The sequence below is a fragment of the Ceratotherium simum genome, chromosome 2 (assembly GCF_057802395.1).
Source record: "Ceratotherium simum simum isolate JZ-2026a chromosome 2, ASM5780239v1, whole genome shotgun sequence".
Lineage (NCBI taxonomy): Eukaryota > Metazoa > Chordata > Mammalia > Perissodactyla > Rhinocerotidae > Ceratotherium > Ceratotherium simum.
Window position 1 is genome coordinate 12535222 of NC_141901.1, and position 20074 is coordinate 12555295.

At 43.7% G+C, this 20074-nt stretch overlaps 1 protein-coding gene across 1 annotated transcript in view; it reads left to right on the top strand.

Moving 5' to 3' along the window:
* Window positions 1-19332, top strand: part of PAPPA2 (pappalysin 2) — a 278580-nt gene extending 259248 nt beyond the window's left edge. The window contains exons 21-22 of the mRNA XM_087438266.1: window positions 13802-13900; window positions 16025-19332. Of these exons, the coding sequence (XP_087294392.1) occupies window positions 13802-13900; window positions 16025-16099 (174 nt within the window). The 3' untranslated portion in view covers window positions 16100-19332. The remainder of the gene's footprint in view (window positions 1-13801; window positions 13901-16024) is intronic.
* The last annotated feature ends 742 nt before the right edge of the window (window positions 19333-20074 follow it).

Genomic DNA, 20074 nt, shown 5'->3' on the forward strand with positions numbered 1-20074 from the left:
AGTTTATCTTTTATTTAGTTGGAGATACAAATTCATCATTGACTCCTTAGTGTGTCAGCTGCTTTCCAGAGAATTAGGAGACTATTCAGATACTATGGTAGAGATGGATACATTGGTTATGAGGGTTGTCAGAGGGAGCAAAGTCCAGCACGGAGGTGGGCATGATGGATAAAAAGGAGACCAGGGGACAAAAGACAACTGACACAGTATTGCTGCTATGCCTCAACTATCAACAATAGAATGTTGAGAGATGATTAGTATTTCAGATAACTTTGCATATGTATTTTGCCTGCCTTAAGGCCATGTTATATATAGTCATTCTGTCCGCATAGTTGGGCAAGGTAAGTGGTAAGATCCCTGGGATTACTGGTTATAGTTAAGAGAGAGGAAGAATGACCAGGTTATCCAGTAGCCACCTCTGGGAGGGCTAGTCTCCACCTTCACAGACAGGGAGCCATCGATGCCCAGGGTATCCAGGCTCCTTGCACTCAGGAAACAAACAAACAAAAAAGTAGCTCCTGGTTGCATGGTATACATACTTAATAACATTATTGAGTGTTTATTGTATGCCAGGCACGTACTATGAGGAATTATCACCGTTATTATCATTCCTGGTTTACTGATGAAGAAACTGAGGGGCTGCGATTTCTAAAGCTTCAGAGCTAAAATGTGGGACTAGTGAATGAACCCAGGTGGTCTGATTCTAGAGTCCCTGTTCTGAAACTGGTAGGAAGATTAAAAGCAAACAAACAACACATAAATGAGGAATGCAGGACTTTTAGAAAACTCAGCTAAGAGATGAACATGGGGTGCTGGCCACTGTTAGGACACCTCTGTGGGCTTTGCAAGCTTAAAGCCAGAGGAAGAGGAGGCATGCCACTGAACCCTGCTTAGCAAGGATCAGAGACCAAGGAAATGAGACTAGAGAACATGTTGTGAAACAGATGCAGCCGATCAGTGGATGAGTGAATAAGATACACAGACAAGCGTCCCGTAGATAAAGGGAATGTAAACAAGACACTTGCACAGAGAATAGGTTCCATATGCGTGAAAGCGAGACTGGATGGATTGACCAAATAACGGAGAGCAGAACAGCCGGGCTGACAACCCAGGATGGCGTGACAGGTTGAGGACGAGAACCACAATCATCAGCCACACAAATTGAGCTGTTCATAGACACAGGAACTAAAAATTAGACTAAGGCTAAAAGAAACAAGACTATTGGCAAGAAAATATTCTAGAATAAACATGGCACCTCCCTCCTGCCATTCCTCAGCTCAGCTGGACCTAGATGTTACTGGGGTGATAAAATAATCATGTCTAAGTTGTGGGGGAAGCCTGGCAGAAATCGGGCAGGAGGGAAGATGTGCTGGGACCCTCTCAGCCTATGTTTATATGGAAAAAGAAAATGTGTAGAGCTTCTCACTGTGAGGTAGGAGGGTTTGCTGACTGATCAGGCTCTGTTTCCCGTGACTCAGTCCTTAGATTTAGTAAGGATTCTTTCTAGCTGTTTTTTTCAATGAGCAAAATTTTTGAGAAAAGCTTAGCATGATTTGAGTAGTCAAAATGTCCTAGACAAACCTTCATCTCCATCGGTCTTCTACCCAAGTATGACCATTCGCCAAGTCCTGACAATTTTGCTTCACAATACTCCTCCCATCTGCTTTTTTCTGTTCCATACTAGAACAGCCAACTCTGTTCTTCTCTGTTCATATGTGCTTGAAGTCAGTTTCTACCTGCTCTGGATCCTGCCATTTCTCTTCTGAACATTCCCCACGCTGTCCCCAGATCCAACTTTTGAAACACAACTTTTAACATGTTCTCTTTCTGCTAAAAAAAAAAAAAAAAAAAAAAACTTCTAGTGGTCTCTGTTGTCTTCAGGATAAGGATTAGATTCTTCTGGAAGGAGATTTTGACCTAGTTCCAAACTTCAGCCGTTAATACTCGAGGCAGAAAACCACAGATATATCTTTTCTTTTTCTGTCTGAAATCTTGGCTTATATTTGCCTTCCTGCTAAGATATTCTCCCCATTTCTCTGCCCAAATCCTATCCATCCTGAAAGATTAAGTCTAATCCTATATAGTTCATAAAACCTTTGGGAAATGCCCTAGCTCCTTTCCTATTCTGAACTTCCATAGCTCTTATCAGTGCCATTCATGACTTTGGGAATTAATCCTCCCTCGGCCTGTGACTTCTTCCCTATTGTCTCAGATGCTGTTGAGTTCTGCCTTTTGGTGCTGATGCCATGAAAGCTTCTTTAACACAAAGACTTTGTCATGCATAGAACCTACTGCGGTGCCTTGTACGTAGTACGCACACTATGTGTTGATTAGATATCCCAGGATTCCAGCAACTAGTCTGATGCTTGGCTCATAGTATATGTTTTGAAGTTAAATATCCTAGATGATGCACTTCTCATGGATTTCTATGATATTGACTTTTCCTCAGACAGTGGCTGTTTCGTGCCCATAGTTTTGGGTAGAGATTGGACCAGGTGTGCAGTACTGAGAAGTGGAGTGGGGCATATCATTATTACATGATAATAATGCTGGAGGCAGCAGGAGCATGTCAGGATGGTTATAGCACAGGCCTGGGCGTCTGACAGCGGGTCTGCGTCTTTTCTTCAAACAGGTTCCTTAATGGCTCTGGTCCTTGGTTTTTTCATCGGTAAAATGGGCATGATAATAACACCTACCTCACTGGATTATTGTGAGAGTTTAATAAGATCATGAGTACAAACCTTGTAGCACAGTGCCTTATACACAGCAAATGCCATATACAAAATAAAAATAGTATATTGCTTCTGTATGATGGTTTGTAGTCTGTAAAAATATTTTTACCTTTAGGTTCATTCCTTATGCCTAGGGCTTCCAGAGAAATTATATATGTACATGTGTGTCTGTATGTGTGTATAAAATAAAAACACATATTTTAATGTTATAGATCTATAATATCAATATTATATATTATTAATTATTATACACATATATCTTATATACAAAAAATATATATATCACATATGTACCATATTTATGTGTATGTATATATATACACAGATGTATATATACACACATGTTATATATATATGAAAGAGAAAATGAGAGAGAAAACAAGTACTGTGAGTTATATCCCATGAACACGTCTGAAAACTCAAATGAGGATTTCGATTTATCCCAAAGTGAAACACCTTTGTGAAGAGCTGGGTGTGGTATCAGACATTGTTTACTACTTTGGTTTCCTTAAACAGCTCTTTCCACCCTAGAAGCCTCTGCTTCCTCGAAATTTCTCTCAGTGTGCTGCTTGATTGTTGAGGAACAGAGCTAGAAAGAGAGAGAGGAAGAGATGGAGGGAGGGAGGAGGGAGGGAATGAGAGAGAACGGGAAAGAAAAAAAAGACGCTCAGCAAACAGCAGGAGGGCCAAGAAAAATATTTAATCCAAACAATGAATATTGTTGTTTCCTCCCACAGTCTGCATTCCCAGTCATCTTCCACAGGCAGGCTTGGGGAGCCAAGAAATGCTGAACTGCCTGGCATGCTGTGCATGTGGCAGGGGTGCTGGGGGGCAAGCACGTGTGTTGGGGGCTGCGGTGGAACACTCCCAACACCAGCTCAGGTCTGCCTCGACCTCCCATGAACTGCAGGCTGGCCAGGGAACCAGGAGACAGGGACAGAGGGAAGTAAATACTCAAAGTCAGAGCAGGACCCCAGCAGTCTGCCCTGGGCCTTCTCCCAGGAGTCACATACTTTTCCATCCCTTTCTCCCAGCTGCAGATTATCCTCCTCTGACTTCTACCTGTTTCCCATCCTTTCATCTCCTTCGCCTTCCAGAGCTGGGTGAGCTCTTGAACAGAGTGTATATGGCTTAATGATCCAGTCAGGTCTGGTGTGGGTCCAGGCACAACAGCTGGCAGAGGGCGGAGAGAGGAGGAGCTGGATGAGAGACCACCTACAGAGGTGACCAGGCCAGGCAGAAGGTTCCACCTGCTCAGCAAGGTGCCTGCAGGGGCCTGAAATTCTGCTCTCAATTTCACTCTTCTGAATCTTTACGTTTGGTTCTGTAAAAATCTACTGTTAGTGAACCTCTACCTAGAAGGTCATGCTAAGCTATTTTCAGGTGATGTTTTAGAGAGAGTAACTGATAGTGTTACCAGTTTCACCTCACTCTGGTGGGACTCCGACCCATGCTTGGAGGAGCTCTGAGGAGGGCCTCATACCCACAATTTGTCCCTTCCTCAGAGAGTTCTTTCCTGTTCAATGTTACGGATTTGAAACGAAACCGAAGCTGAGCATTCAATAGCGCAAGCTTTATTCAATGGCCAAAGAATGGAGAAATGGGAACTGAGTTCACAAATCAACTTCTCAGCTCTTGGGGTGATTAAGCAGCTGTTATAAGGGGTCAAGGTAATGAAGGGGAGGAATATTCATAGGTATTCGGGGAACCGGGCAGGCTTTTCAGGGGAACAAGGGTGCCACCTCTTTTCTTTCCTTATGTGGATATATCCTGCCATTGCCACGGCAGTTGTAAACTGTCATGGCACCCACGGGTGTGTTATGTAGCATGGTAATGTATTACAATGAGCGTGTAATGAGCTGCGGGGTCTATGTCGGGTTAAGTTAGACTGCCTTGTTGCCTTCATCCAGTGTTAACTGGTTTCCACTATATGTCTCAGCCATCTCCTGCTTCCTCTCTTTGTGGTTTCCTGTAAGCTAAAGAGAACCTGTTAGGCTTGTTCTGAGCAGGGCTGCAGTTAATGTCTTATGGGGTCGGTGGGCCAGGTAATAGTAGTGAGAACAGATACCTGGGGAGGCTAGGGAACAAGACAGAGAAAAGGTACCTGCTCTTGGAGGAAAGCTAAGAGGAATGGAAAGCAAAAAATATTCTGCCTTCTCAGTTTATAGTTCATCCTGGAGGGGATCCACAAGTTCCACTCACTAAATATTCATTAAGCATCTACTGTGGTGTGTTAGGCATTGTGCTGATGCAAGGGCCTTATTGCCGATGGAAGGACACAGGAGTGGAAAAGGAACAAAATAGAAGTGTCCCTGCCCCCATGGCCCTTGCAGAGTTCAAACGTCTTATGTTCAAAGTTTCTGTCTGTGACCTTGAAACACAGTAGGCTGGCTCCAGTTAGCTAGAGAGGAGGTGGGAAATTCCCTGAACAAACAATTGTTAATCCATTCCTCTTCTATAGAAGAAAGCCAAGTGCCAGGCAACAAGACTATGTCAGGAGAGCTTGCAGGCCACCCTATCCCACTTCCACCATGAAAACAAGAAAAACAAAATCGTGAGAATTAATAGGCCCACCAGCCTCCCAATGGAGATGCGAATGAGGTCTGATGATGTGTCATTATTGCTACTTGCTGGGAGCCCCAGCACAGATTTTGCTACATCACAAATACCAGTACCCTAGGAGCCCAGTAATCAGGCCAGCTGGAGGACTGCTGCCATCGCCACTAGACAGCATCCTGAGAAGCGTTGCTGTATGGTTCAAGAAGGAGGGAGGGCGACGCTGCCATGAAATCAGAGTTTGACAGCAAAGGATTGGGAATCACTAACATAAAATCTAGGCTAGCTGACTGTGTAGGATCAGCTGCTCCAGAGAAGAGGGAAAGCATGGAGGACAGGAGTGAGGCTGATGGAGGACGAGAAAAAAGGGTTTGGGGACTTTTGTTTGTTTAGGATATGGAGTTGGGGTTTGATGCAGTGACCTTGTGAGAGACTGGAGATTTGAGGAAGGAATAAAGGTGATGGCAGGGAGGGGGGCACTGGGTGCTGTCATGGTCTCATGCAGTTTTGGTAAAAGGTGGAGGGAGATGAGGGCTAAAAGCACAGAGTGTCTTCTGTGGGTGAGGCCTCTGGGTGACGCGAGGGCCGGGACACACTGCCATCAGTAGCCATGGCTCACCACAGTGGCATTTCGCATCAGAGGAACAGATCACAAATTTGCAAGAGGGCTATGTCGTTTTGTTTTTAAGCCTCCTAAGACAGTGGGACAAGGACTTGTGAAGGGATGTTTTCTCCTGTCTCTGTCTCTTGAGAAGCAGAGCTCTAACTTAGAGCTGATATTTTTTTGGCACAGCTAAATACAGGCTCTACCTGAACACTCCCCTCTACCCCATCTTCACCATTCGGGGTCTAACTCCCCCCACCCCCTTGGGGTGGGTGAGAAGCACCCAGGCGGTGTTGGGCCAGGAGGAGAGGCCACATGGGCAAGCAGGTTGGTGTTATGTTTGTAAGTGAGGTGGAGAGTCTGTGCCGCTGGGTCTTATTTGCAGCTAAATGGAAGGAGCTGCTAGGAGGTTGTTTTTGGCCAAAAAGTAAGTCACAGAGTCTTCTCACCTTCCTGTTTTCCTGGGGCGCGCGTCAGGGAAGAGGTGTCTGTGATGGTTTGGGGCTTTTCAGAGGCTAAAACACCTAAGTCACCACTATGGTTTTGAGGAGAGCCCTAGTTTCCAGAAGCCAGTCAGGCCTTTCCCACTCTGTTTTTATAAGTTCCAGACCCATTTCCCTTGTCACCTGACTCTCTCTCCTTCATGACTCAGATGGGTGCATTTGTGGTGACAGTGGATGGGGCAGGAGGCTCTGAGGGATGAGAGCATCCATGGCGTTGACTCTAAAGTGTTGGTGGCAGAATCTTGAAGTTTTTCTGACCAGAGTCTCCATGGAGGGACCTCACACTCCAACCCACAGGGGCAAAAGTGGTGGCAGTGTTCCTGCCGACTTCATAAAAGTAGGATTCACTGAGTTCTTCCTGTGAGCCAGGTACCGTGTAAAGTATTTTACATCCATTTGCTAATTTATTCCTTACAACAACCCTATGACGTAGGTGTTATTCTCGTTCGTGAACAACTGCTTTAAGAAGTCCAGTAACTTGCTCAGATTCTAGTAGTTGGTAAGGAGCAGAGCTGGGATCTGGGCATAGATTGATCTAACACCATATCCTGTGCTCTTAATCGCCATACTGTACAGCCTTGATCATTTTCCCGGGAAGGAGCTGTTTAGCTCTGGGTATTTTGAAGAAGATGAAAATATTACAGGGGAAAGAAGTCATTTGACCTTATTTTGTTTGCTTTTCTTTTTCTTTCATTTTTTTTTTTTTTTGAAAGATTGGCCCTGCACTAATATCTGTTGCCAATCTTCCTCTTTTTTCCTTTTTCTCCCCAAGGCCCCAGTACATAGTTGTGTATCATAGTTGTAGAGTTGTAGCTCTTCTATATGGGACGCCGCCTCAGCACAGCTTGATGAGCGGTGAGCAGGTCCGCGCCCAGGATCCGAACCGGCGAACCAGGGGCTGCAGAAGCAGAGCGTTCCAACTTAACCCCTAGGCCACCTGCCTGGCCCCGTGCTTTTCTTTTTCTATCTCCATTTATCCCAACTATTTCTCTCAGAAGAGATCAGTTTTTTTGCACTACTTGATTATTTCCATTCTAAGACTATGCTTTGGTTTTGGTGTCAGATATAGATAAGCTGGTTATAATCAGGCTTCTTTTTCAGACCTTGTAAGGGTACACATTTGCTTTTCCTTTTCTGAGGGTCTGGTAGATTGCACAGGCAGAGGTTTGAAGCCCTACACAGAAGCTATATGATCTCACATAGACCAGTAAAGCACAATAGACACCACACTAGACTCCAAGTCCTAATCTCTCTCTCAGGGCCACCAAATGGGGCTCTTTCCCTCTGCCCATCCAATAGAATGTGTGTCTTCACTGCTTTTCTTTCAATTATATCTTGCCTATCTGTTATTTGCAGTGTAGACCCTTGGCCTTCAAGGAGGTATTCTTTGCAGTTTCAACTGGTGGCTGGTAACACAGCAGGTCCTTAATATCTTAGTGATTAGTAACTTTGCCAAGGCCTGGATTTGAGTCACGTAGACTGCCGGGCTGGTAGGAAGGAGCAAATCTCTTGGTTCCAAGTGAGCTGAGCTACCTGTGCCATATGACTATATCATTCTATTTTAGTCCTTGCAAACATAATCATCTTATTAAAATACTAAAAGACTCACTTGAAAGTTCTCCACCTTGCAAAGGCCCAAGACCTAGGCCTCTATTCCCTATCAGCTGTTAAAACCCAATCACTTGATTAAAGATATTTGCAAACATTCCTAGGATAGCTATGGTTTCACGGCCTTCTTTCTGCTCTAGTTTTCAGTTTCTTTTTGTTTTTGGCTTCTGGCCCTTTCCTTTCTTTTCTTATTATCCCAGCTGTGGAACTGAGAAGATATTGTTAATTTTATCCGACACTTTTAGATTGTTTATAGAAAGAGAACTTTCAGAGGGTATATTCTACTCTCTCCTCACACTCAGAAATAAATGTATATCAATACTCTGCCCCTAGGAGGAGAGGAATCATGAAAAGGAGGGATCTGGTCATAAAGCATGCTAAGGAAATGTAGTTAGCCACCATCATGTTTATTTATTTGTTGAGAACCTACTGGGTGTCAGACACTGAACTAGTAGCTGAGACTACAAAGGTGATTACACTCTGAGCCCTTGATGTTACATTCAGAATGTTAAGTCCTACAATACATATATGGATAAAATATACCACAGTAGCACAGGAGCAGGGAGAACTCTTGGGGACCAGGAAGCCAGATGAGATTTTCCAGAGAAGGTTTATCTAAGAAACTCTTCCTGTACGATCTATCTCAGGGTAGCTGTCTATGTTAATTTCACATTTTCTAGGAAGATTATCGCAAACCCACAGATGTGAGATCTTTGGCACCCTCCCACCCCAAGGGGTGAACACGGGGGGCGTGGAACAACTCCATTCCCTCTTTTCCTCAGATGACTTTAGTGGCAGAAAAATGCCTGGCTTTAGCACTCTGGGGCCCAGAAATAAATGTTTCAGGCGTCTGCTGATGGGATGGGAGCATAGTGCTGCTTCCTCCTGGGGCAATCAACCTCCAGGGACATATGGGCCAACCAAGCCCCAAGACCAGAAGGAGCTATGGTGCCAGGTAGCTTGTTTGGGACAAATTTTGACCCACAGCTGAGAAGAGAAGAAGATGTGGGGGGTGCAAGGGAATTGACATTATATATCAGACCGTTTTTTTTTTGTTTCTCTGTTGGAGTGTTGGGTTCACTTCATTATTAATGCCCCTGCACCTAGGCCCCTTTTATAGAGGTGCCAGAGGAACTTAAGTTACCTTGCATTCCCCATAAATTAAAAGATTAGTGAAATCATTAGAGAATGGTAGCATGGTATAGTAAAAAGAACATCAGATCAAGAATTAAGAAATCTGGGCTCTGTTCCCAGGATTGCTACTAACTAACCTTGTAAAGAAGATATTTCACCTTTTTAAGGTTCTATTTCATCATTTGTAAAAGGAGAGTTTTGTACTAAATAGTCTTCAAAGCTCCTTCCAGACTTAGAATTTCATATATCTATGGTCTTTTAAAAAAAATCAAGTAGCATTATGGTCATCGGGGGTCCCTGAGGGGCTTCAAAGGCCTCCCAAGTTTTGCCTGTGAGATTCTAAGGGAAGCCTTGCAGTGAGGCCCAGGGAGTGTGGACACAGTAGGCAAATCCGTGGGGGGGATGAAAGGAGAATGAGAATCAGGCTGGAGGTCACCATTCATTGGAGAGCTAGAGAAAAAGAGAAAATTGGTGCACATACTTGTACACATTTACACAGAGCTTCCATCTGCTGCAAGGACTGCACTGGGCGTAGTGCCACCGTGGAAAAGTGCTTGGAAAAGCGCTTTTTTTGGGCCTGATGCAGCCTAACCAATATGAAGAAATGGATGTAGGTCTGATTTGTCATTCACGTAACTAGAAGGTTTTGATGGGCAATGCTGTGGGAGAAAGAAAATAGTATTAGGCATTAGGCAAAAATGTGATTAGCATCTCCTGGTCTAAAACACTCTTTGGGATGATAAATCAGGATTGTGCCCCATGCCATACCTATAGGGACATAGTCACTTTTGGCTGAGATCCCAACCTGTAGATTAGCAGAGCAGAAGGTCTAAAGTCCAAAACTAACCTTTCTAAAACATCATTGTGGTCATGAGTTCTGTCGCAAGCTGTAGAAGAAAAATGTGCTTCATTTAATTCAAGTAATAGAGGTATTATCAGCCAGTCAGTCAAAGTTTATGGACTTCTTCCTGAGAGTGCCCTGTGATAGCAGTGTGGGACCACTCACCTCTCTATTTTCACCCTTTTCTTCCTCTACACAGTTTTCTCAGGCTCCTCGTGCCCTCTGAATCATCCAGTCCTAAGCTCTCCTCCTCAGGTGTTAGATATAGCTGAGCCAGCCCCTGATAGCTCATGCATATTTCTGCCCCCTGCCCCCAAATCTGGATTAGGTACTTCTGTCCTGTCCACATCTCTATGCTAGCACTCATCATTATTAGCAATAATTGCTTGTGGTGAGTTCTCTCGAGGGCTGGAGCCATGTTTTATTTCTCTCTGCATCCCTCTAACAATGCTTGGCACATGTGGGTGTGGGATAAAGAGTACTAAGCCATTGAATGAATGACTACATCCATAGACAACAGACAGGGCCACCATCCCCATGCCTGACTCCTCAGAACAACCTTAAACAGAAAATATTGCTAGATAATATAATATAAAGGAGAAATTACATTTACTTTTGAGAAGTTTCCAAAGTCGTATAGGTTGGGTATACAGCCCTTCCTCTTCGTGTGTCATCAGTTACGCACAGCCGTTTATATGTTCACCTCATCTGCCTGGATGAAGTACGGCTAGCTGGCAAGAAAAGCCTTTCTATAACAACTAAAATAGGTATCATCAAACTCATATGTCATAAGAAGAGCACCCCAGCCTGTCTCTCAGATTTAGGTATTCACTTTAGGTATAATTCTGAGAAGGTTGGCGCATGAGTGGGGGGGGGGGGGCTCATGTGTGTGTGTGTATAAAGGTGTGTGTAGGCTCGGGTGTGTGTGTGTGTGTGTGTGTGTGTGTGTGTGTGTGTGTGTGTGTGTGTGTGTGTGTGTGTAGGCTCATGTGGTGAAGGGGTAAATAGCCCAATGCAGAGAGCTTCCCTGTAAGTGAAAATAAAAAATCTTCATGTTGATGACTTTGTAGTCTATAAGTTATTAAAAGACAGGGAAACAGGAATTTTATAAAGGTTTTTCTTTTCTCAAAATGGTTAAAATGAAAATGAAAATAAAAAAGTAGCTCCTAAAAGAATAAGCTTCAGGTGTTTGAAGAATTCACTTATGTGGAACTCTTCATTTTCTATGTAACGGGATAAATGAGGTGTATGTCTGGGTATGAAAAATGCCCCTATACACACATTGTACAGAGAAACCAAGCTTTGTACCCTCCCCAGGAGACTGGGGAAGTCTCCTGTGGTGGGGGGAGTGATGTCTGAAGTATGACACCTTTCCATTATTAAGATTTAGATCTCCTAGTCTACCCCCAGTCTTCAGATGCTTTAAAAACTCTGGATCAATTAGTCATTTTTCCCTTCCTATTTTTTCCATTGTAACTTTGGACTCATGCTGTCAAGCTTCCCAGGCACATGTTGCCATAGGAGACTCTGTTTGTTTAGGGTGGAGTAGTTGTTTTTGGCAGGTTGGGGGAGGAGCAATTAATTCTAATAGGTATATAGTAAATTAAATACTTGAGTCTTTCCAACCTTTTCTCTGTATTTCTGCTCTTTTTTATAAATTCCCTTCTCTTCCCAGATGACCCTTTAAGAGCAGAAAATAAACAGCTTCTAGAAATCATGTCCAGGCTATAGCAATAGAAGTCCAGTGGGACCTAGAGAAGGTCACCTAGACTATTTCTGCTCTTTTCAACATATCTTCCCTAATGTTCTTGAGATGAGAAGCCATCCTTAGGGAAGATTTTGGAAAGAAAGATTCCCCAGGATCCTTTAGTAATCCATTCAGATGTTTAAGTTGTTCTTATGAAAACGAAGATCTTTAGATCTGCTTTTAATCTTCCATACTGAAGACCATACTTTTATATGAAGGAAAAGTATTTTGGGTGCTCTTTGGATTTTTATAGACAATTACATGAAAAAGAAAGAAGGAACAGATTAAATTTTGCCAATGAGTCAGTCAGGGTTGGAGGAAAAGTAACAGATGCAGTGTTAGAAAAGGAAAATATACTCCAAAAACTTGAAAAAGAAAACTCTGAGGGAATCTCAGTAAATGTATCTGGTCCTCCTGGGAGGACTCAAGAGCATCTATAGGTGTTAAGGATGCAGCTAGTTGTGTTTTGACTCCTATTATTTGGCTGCAATTGTGGACGCAAGTTCTGATTACATAGCTGTTCCAAGTTCTCCCAAGCCAGAGTAACTGGCTCTGGTGTTAAAGACAAACGCTCATCTCAGAATCTTTGTCTTTTATCCCAGTGAAGCCCATGTTGAAAACACAATTCATTTTCACTCACTGCTCTCAACTGATATTGCTGTGCAGCTGTACGACAGCTGTTGAGTTCCACCCCACAAGTAGCAGTTTTCAGTGGTTGGCAAACTGGTATACATCTGGAATGATGTCCAAATGACCTCAGGACCCCATAGAATAAATCAAAACATTGAAGTAATAACTTGGATGAGCTCGTTCTGATGTAACTCAATTGCTGAAAATTATTTAATGTCCATTTTTCAGTTTAGTGATCTATCTCATCAAAGCATAGTGAAATAGGGAACAGTTGACATTTAAGGAGGGTGGGGGGAGAGAAAGTGATTTGAACATGTGAACTGGAAGGTGGCCTCAGAACTCAGGAGTCTACTGTCTTGTGGCCCAAAGAGTTTGACCACAAGATGTTTCCTGCAGCTTCGCAGCTGGGCATCCACTCAGGATGGGGAGCAACCAGTGTGATTGAGTAGGTGGGCTAGCTGGTGTGCCCTACAGGATGCTGGGGACACTGTCTCCCTCCAGGCATGGTTCTAGAGAAACAGTGCATTGGGCTGCTGAGCTATGTTTTAGCCACTTGCTGCTGTTCTTATCATGCATTCCCTTTTGGGGTGAAACACTCCATTAACTCTGGTTTGGCCTGGGCCCCTTTCCCGTTTTGCTTCTTGTTAACTTGCAGCAATAACAGGAGTGGATGGAAACAGTTTTGCTTTCTCTGCTCTAATTCTGTGTCTAGCTGCTGTGCGTGAGGTAGCTGTGCATGTGGAACTCTTTCTGACCCAGCACTGGTGCTTCCAACTCTAGGACCACTGCACTCTGGACAGACACCATTTGAGTCTTCATTGCACCCCAAGACTATGACTACTAGGGTCTCTAAGTACAAGGACCAGGAGAAGGGATGGATATTATGGTCCTTCATCTGTGAGAAGCAGCAAAGAGTCAAGATGCATGACTTCTCATCCCAAGCTCTTCTTGACTCTAGCTATGTGACCTGGGGCAATTTTTGTCATCTCTATGCATCTACATTTACTCACTGATAAAATGGGACTTTTAAAGCCAACCTTTCTTGATACACAGGCTTTTCCTGATGATCAACAGAGTTAAAATGTGTGAGACTATTTTGTTAATCTACATAATATAAATAATATTTATAATAATATAAATAATATAACTGTTGTCACAAGAAAGCAAAAAAATTGATCAAGGAGTTGAAATGAACCATTCTGGACCCTAGAGTAGGCCAGCAGCAGGTGCTACAGGTGAAATTTGACAATTCCTTCGGTCCCATGGTCTTACCTTGAGACGTCAACTTCTTGCAAATGTTAGGTCAGTTTGTGTCCTGCCCCTTGGGTGCTCTCTCTTAATATCTTTTGAGTCCCATGGTTTGTGTTGGGCATAGGGATGAGTGGGAGAGTAGGGCAAAGCCCAGCGAAGCCGAGCCTAGACACTGACCTCCCACCTCCTTGCCAGCCTTTCCAGGCGGATGGTTGGTGTGACACTATCAACAACCGGGCCTACTGCCGCTACGATGGGGGAGACTGCTGCTCCTCCACACTCTCCTCCAAGAAGGTAAGCGAGGCGCCTGGGAGTGGGGAGAGGGCAGCAGCTCCAGGAGTGAAGGCAGGTGCTTTGGCTAGCTCTCCTTCATGGTGTATCATTATTGATTTTTATTCAACAGTTAAGAGGAGGGAATTATAATGAACCAACATTGGAGCTTCTACAGCAACAGGATTAAGGATAGTGATTTTAGGATAGGTTGTTAGAAAACACTAATTCTTTAATTGTCAATCCTATAACTCCTTCAGAAAAGCCATGGCTTTTGCTACTCAGAGACTCACATCTGCTCATCATTGTCCAGGAAACATTTCTGTAGGCAGGGAATAATGGCCTCCACCCTTTCGGGAGGCAGGCTTGCCAATGAAGTGATATCTAGTTATTATTCATCTTCATAATTAAATTAATAATCCTATAAAGTGTATTATAAGCATATTGCAAGTATATGTTGAGTGGCCACCACAAGCTACCTGGAGCACTCTCTGGACTGGGCTCTCTTAAACTGGGCAGATATGCTCAAGCTAAGCCTGTAAAATTGAATAGGCTGAAATTTTGCAATAATATGGATAAAAAACCAAGTGCTGCAAAGGTACATGATGCTTTTGGCCAATATATAGAATCAGAAATATGCAAGAGAGAGTATTTCCTTCCTTGTACATGTCTCCACAATAAAGTCACACCTACATGATCACCTCTATGCAGAGCTGAATACTGCAGCTCCTAATGGCTAATATTTACTGAATGCTAGCTATGTGCTGGGCACTATTTTCACCACTTATGTGAATTAATTTATTTAACGCAGAGCGCTCAGGGGCTCATTGTATCACTGTTCAATTTGGCCCTCTTTCGCTCTGAAAACCCATAAATTCCAAACCAAGAGAAACAGATAAAAAGCTTGGATTACAGGTCAGAAATCATGCCAACTAGTTCCTATCCTCACTTGCAGAAAGTAACTGGTCAGGGATCCCATCTCTACGCAGGAAGACAGGACCACCTTGGAAACAAGCAGGCAGTTCTCTCCCCATCTCCATCTCACACTCAGCAAATCTAGGGTTTGTCTTTAATGGATTTCAGTGCCTGCGGCCAGCATACACCAGAACCAGGATTGAAAAGGCACTTCACCCACCCCACCCTCATTGACTCCTAAGTCACATTTTACTTCGTATGTGAAGATATGCTGGGAAGTTTCCCCAAACAGCACCACCCATTCTCCAGCCCTCTTGCCCAATCACCAAGCCCGTCTCTCCAGTGTACTTGGACCACTAAATGATATGCCTATATATTTTTATCTCATTTGATTGTCCACGCCCAAAGGGTAGAATGTTTGCCATTTTTACAGCATTTCTCCCAAATGCCTGGTTCTCTCTGAAGCTAGTTAGGGACATTCAAAAAGTGTGTTTATCTGTTGGTAGCAGTACAAGCAAGAACTTTTGCTGGACCATCTGTAGCATGGAAGAGGGATACTTACATAGCAGGAAGGCAATCCAGCCACAAACAATGGGTAGAGAGATGCATTGTTTCACCAAGCCAAAGTATATATCCTGGGTTCAAGAAGGGAAAAACCTCATGCTTATGAAGGTGGCAGAGATGATCCTATGGCCCAAGAACACCAAAGAGTAAGTAAGAGTCATAAAGCTAGGCTATAGAGTCTTGGTTTTCCAGATAGTAATGTCGTGACCTTGAGTTAAGTCACCCAACTTCTCTTGGCCTTTCCTGAAAAAAGAAAATGCTAACATTCATTTTACTTACTTTACAGGGATTTTTGTGAAGATGATAATAGCAGCAAAAACATTAACAGCAATAGTTTTAGACATTAGCGGTAGTATTAGAAGTAGTAGTAACAGGTGTTATAGGTGCCTGGAAATGTGTTTCATATCTCTCCTCTTATTTAAACCACACTAACACTCTCTGGGGTAGTTACTGTTGTCCTCTAACTTTATATATAAAGAAAGTGAAGCAAGGATCCCTAAGGAGACATGGTGTGTAAGTGAAAGTACTGAGTATTAATTTCACTTCTGTGATATTAACACATAATCCCACACTTCCTCTGGGACCGAGGGAGAAAAGTGAAAGCTGGCTGAAAAGTGTGAAGCTTGGCACGAAAATTAGTTATTTCAACTTCTCTTTGATTTCCCCTAGGTCATTCCATTTGCTGCTGACTGTGACCTGGATGAATGCACCTGCCGAGACCCCAAGGCTGAAGAAAATCAGTAATTGTGGGATCCAGCCCCTCCTTCCACTGCCCTGGAGGCAGTAAGAAAGAGAGGCTTCCCCAAAAGGAAACAAAAGGTGAATGAAGAAGAAAGACCATGAAATGAGGGAAGGAGGAAGAATGCGAAGGATCTATAAGAAATGCAAGAGGATGTTTATAGGTGCCAGTGATTGCATCAAGTAGCCCAAATAGGGAAGAATCATAGGCAAAAGTTTCTTCCAAGAGGCATTTGCTTAAAAGTGGAAGAAGAAATATGATAGATATACAAGGATCCTCCTCCCTCATTTATATTCTATCCAACCCCATCCTCAACTCTTGCCCTACTCCCCTACTCCCCACTCTGCCAACTGTTCAGCCCCACCTAACTTGTAAACCAATACCAAAATAGTAGAAGAGAAGTTGCCAGGGACACTCTGTTAATACCCATTTTGAATGGATTGCCATCTTTCAGGGCTCGTCTACTCTAAACTGGCTCTCGCCCTTTCTTTTGTGTAGTCTTCTGTAGTAATAATGAGGTTAGTTATTAATTCTTTATAAGTATTTAAACATAATTATATAAATATATATATTATATTTTTTGCTGTCTACTAAGCTAAAAATTATCCATTGTTCCACACATGCTGCTGTGAAGTTCACGTCCAAAATGAATGCTGGGGGTTTGAGGATAGAAAGATAAGTTCTTCTGCCATCTTTCTATTGATAGGAATTGGCAGGTTGAGAGGGAATTGGAGAAGGAGAGAGAGATTAGATGGAGTTCTTGAGGCTAACATGTCAGCTAATCATCTTTTTGTGAGCTAGGAGCTGGGCCCACTTTGAGGAGATGGGGGGTTGCAATGACAACACTAAGAGGCATGAGAAGTTGGGTGGGACTACCTATTGGTGATGGGTCCAGGAGAACTAGACTGTGGTTCTTGAGTATCCATCCAAAAAGAATATATTCACTTCTCAGAACTGTTAGTTGGAGGTGGTGAGACATGGAACTTTCTACACTTCCATATGTACCTGCTCCAAGTGTGGCTCTCAGCCTATCCGTCAGTCAACAAGTTAGTATTAGGGCTCATTCTCTGATCACCAGGATTACAGGAACTCACGCATTCCTCATACTTGGCCTGTGGTCTCACTTCTCCTGAGTCCCCAAGCCTGATCATCATTCACAGCCACAGGACCGATTGTTGATTTTCTGGGGAAAAAATATGTTATGGAAATGACATAGGAGAAAGGTGGAAGGAGATAAGAGATGCAAGTACAGGCAGGGATGGAGGAGCCAAGGGCGGCCATAGAGAGGGGAGAGGTCAGGGGTAAATCAGAGCCCAGGGCAGGAGGATGAAATGAGTCAAGGAGAGACTCGGCCTTGTTGCAAGTCTCCAAAGCAGACCAAGGGGGATCCTTTGAACCATGCAGAATCTGAGGCAAATTCTATTCAAGTGCGATGTATCCAATCTGTGACCCAGAGATTTTGATTTGAGCAAGCTCTGGAAACATGTGGAGCAAGGGTGACACTCTGTGGGGAGAGAGAAAAATTTCAGCCATTTAGGGTCCATTTTGTTGTCATTATCTCTTCTCGTTCAATAGATGGACTGTCTGTGAAATGACCACGTTAACCTGCCTCCGTTTATGTCCCAGGCTTTCTCTTTGTGCCTGTGGTCTGTTGCAGTTGTGTTTTGGTAATGATTTCTTTATTAGGTCTTGGGGAAAGAGAGTAATGAGCTAATTTCTTGTTCAACACCCCAGTTTGTCATCTCAGGAAGGGTTGGCGGCTTGCCTCCCTCAAAGCTTCTTCTCTGGTGGAAGTGAAGAACAGACGAAAACGAGAGAGCAGCTTTGGTCTCTCTGGATCGTCTGCTCTCTGGCTCTGACCACAGGTTTTCTGCTGTTCCCATCAACACTGAAGCAATGGCCCTGCAAATAGGAGGAGGAAATATTACCCAGCACTCTCTTGAGCCAGACTTCATGTAGGAAAGAACGATATTCTGGAATGGAATAAAAAGGAGAAGAGGATATACACATATTTATCTGTGGGGATATGAAATGAAGTAGCAGAATCATTGGAGAAAGGAAAGAGCAGAGTTTGCCCATCCAAAAACACTCTTGTCCTCTATATTTCTAGCCATAAGGGAAAGGATAGCCTGGCTACCTACTGTTCGTTATCTGCATTCACATTTATTGCCCCTAAGAAGAGAATAAATATTTATTTCTGGGATTCTGATAGGCTTCAATGTGGAAAGGAGAGTGGAAAAGTTTAGATTCTCCATGAAAGAAAAGAGTTGTATAGTTGTTTTCTTGGGGAAAGTATCCCATTTCCTGGAAGTGTGTCCAGGTCTGTGTAGGGGAATCCTGCCCCGTCTGAGATTGGGGCCGCGGACGAGTTATCCTGGGCATTGCCCAGCTCAAGAAGGCTACAGCCCCCACAAGAATGCGGAGCCTGTGGTTCATGCCAGTGTGGGTCTGTGCTCAGTCTCTCCACAGGGGTAACAGTGAGAACATTGCTCTTTCATACTTCATGTAAAAATATTTCATTCTGGGTTGGCAGCCTCTGCAATTCACCACCGCCCTGGGAAGGCAAGAGGACAGTTCCTGTGGTGTGTGGAAAGCCCCTCAGGCTGTAGGCTGCCCAGCCTTAGTCAGCTCTGGCCATTCAGAGACAGCAGGTTCTTCCAGCCCTTGTCCCTGGGGCCTAGTGTTGTGAGCGCCTCAGGTCACTAATCAAGTTGAAGGATTGACACACCATGGTTACAGATCCCCAGTGGATATCAGCTCACGCTTGCTCCGTGTGGTGGTCTGGGTTCTGCTGCTCTTACCCATCCATGGGGTCACAGAGGCCTCTCCCAGAGGCTCTTCTGTTTCTTTGTTCCCAAATCACCTCTCTGCATCCTCCTTTTCTTAGTAACTAGGGCTCTGGTGCCCTGGTTGCCCATGGCTAGCTGACTCTGATGATTAGTGTGACAGCCTCCAACCAGAGAGATGAGAGGACAGAGTGAGGAGAATGGGCAGCTGGCAAACTTGTATGTCAAAGTAAAGAGCTCCTCTTGGTTCTCTCCTTTCCTTCCCTCCATGACAAGGCATTGGACTTGGCACTTCCTCTACTCTGTGAGATCACTATTGAGTGCGTCAGTTAGCACCCCAAGGGGATGGCTTGATTGGGAACACGGTGAAAGGAGCTGATCTACTGTATTGTAATGTAAAACAGCTACAGCCAGTGATTTTGTAAGATTAAAAGATGTTCATTAAAAAATCAGCACACAAAATACTAAGTGTCTTTGGTGTCTTATTCTTTGTTTAAATCATTTTTTCACTTCCAAATCACTTTCCATTTGCTTGTGCCAGGTCCAGACATCCATCATTGATTCATTGATTGATCGATCATTCCTTTCAGGCACTTAAACACTATTTATTAAGTAAGTGGTATGAGTAAGGGAGATAAACATGAAAGTTCGTGAGGAGAGATGACATATACAAAAACAGAGTACACAGTAGTAATGTCGAGTGCCTCATGAGTTGTGAAATAAAGTGCAAGAATCATTTACAGTTCAGAGGAAGTAAAGAGTTACTCCTGGGTGCCAAAGGTAGGTAGCATTTAAAGGATGGTCCGTGAAGGATGCATATGAGCTTGGTAGGCAGAAATGGGAAAGAGGGAGAGGAGAGTCCAGGCAAAGTGAAGAACAGGGCTGACGATATGGAGGTAGGAATGGGAAAAGGCTGGGCGATTTTGGACATCACTGGGGCATTCAGCTTAGCTAGAAGGTAGAACTCAGCTAACAGGCCCTGCATTTGGCAAACATAGTCTTACTTAACTCTCACAATGCGTTTCCAACTTCCATATTCTCATTTCACAGATGTGGACACGAAGCGTCGGTGTGGTGAAGAAAGTTCTTTAAGGTCGCATGCCTGGAATTAGGTTCAGGCCTGGTTCTGTGAGACACCAAAAAGTAAGAGGGAAAAGAAAAATGATAGTTAATAGGATAGGGAAAAGGAAGAGA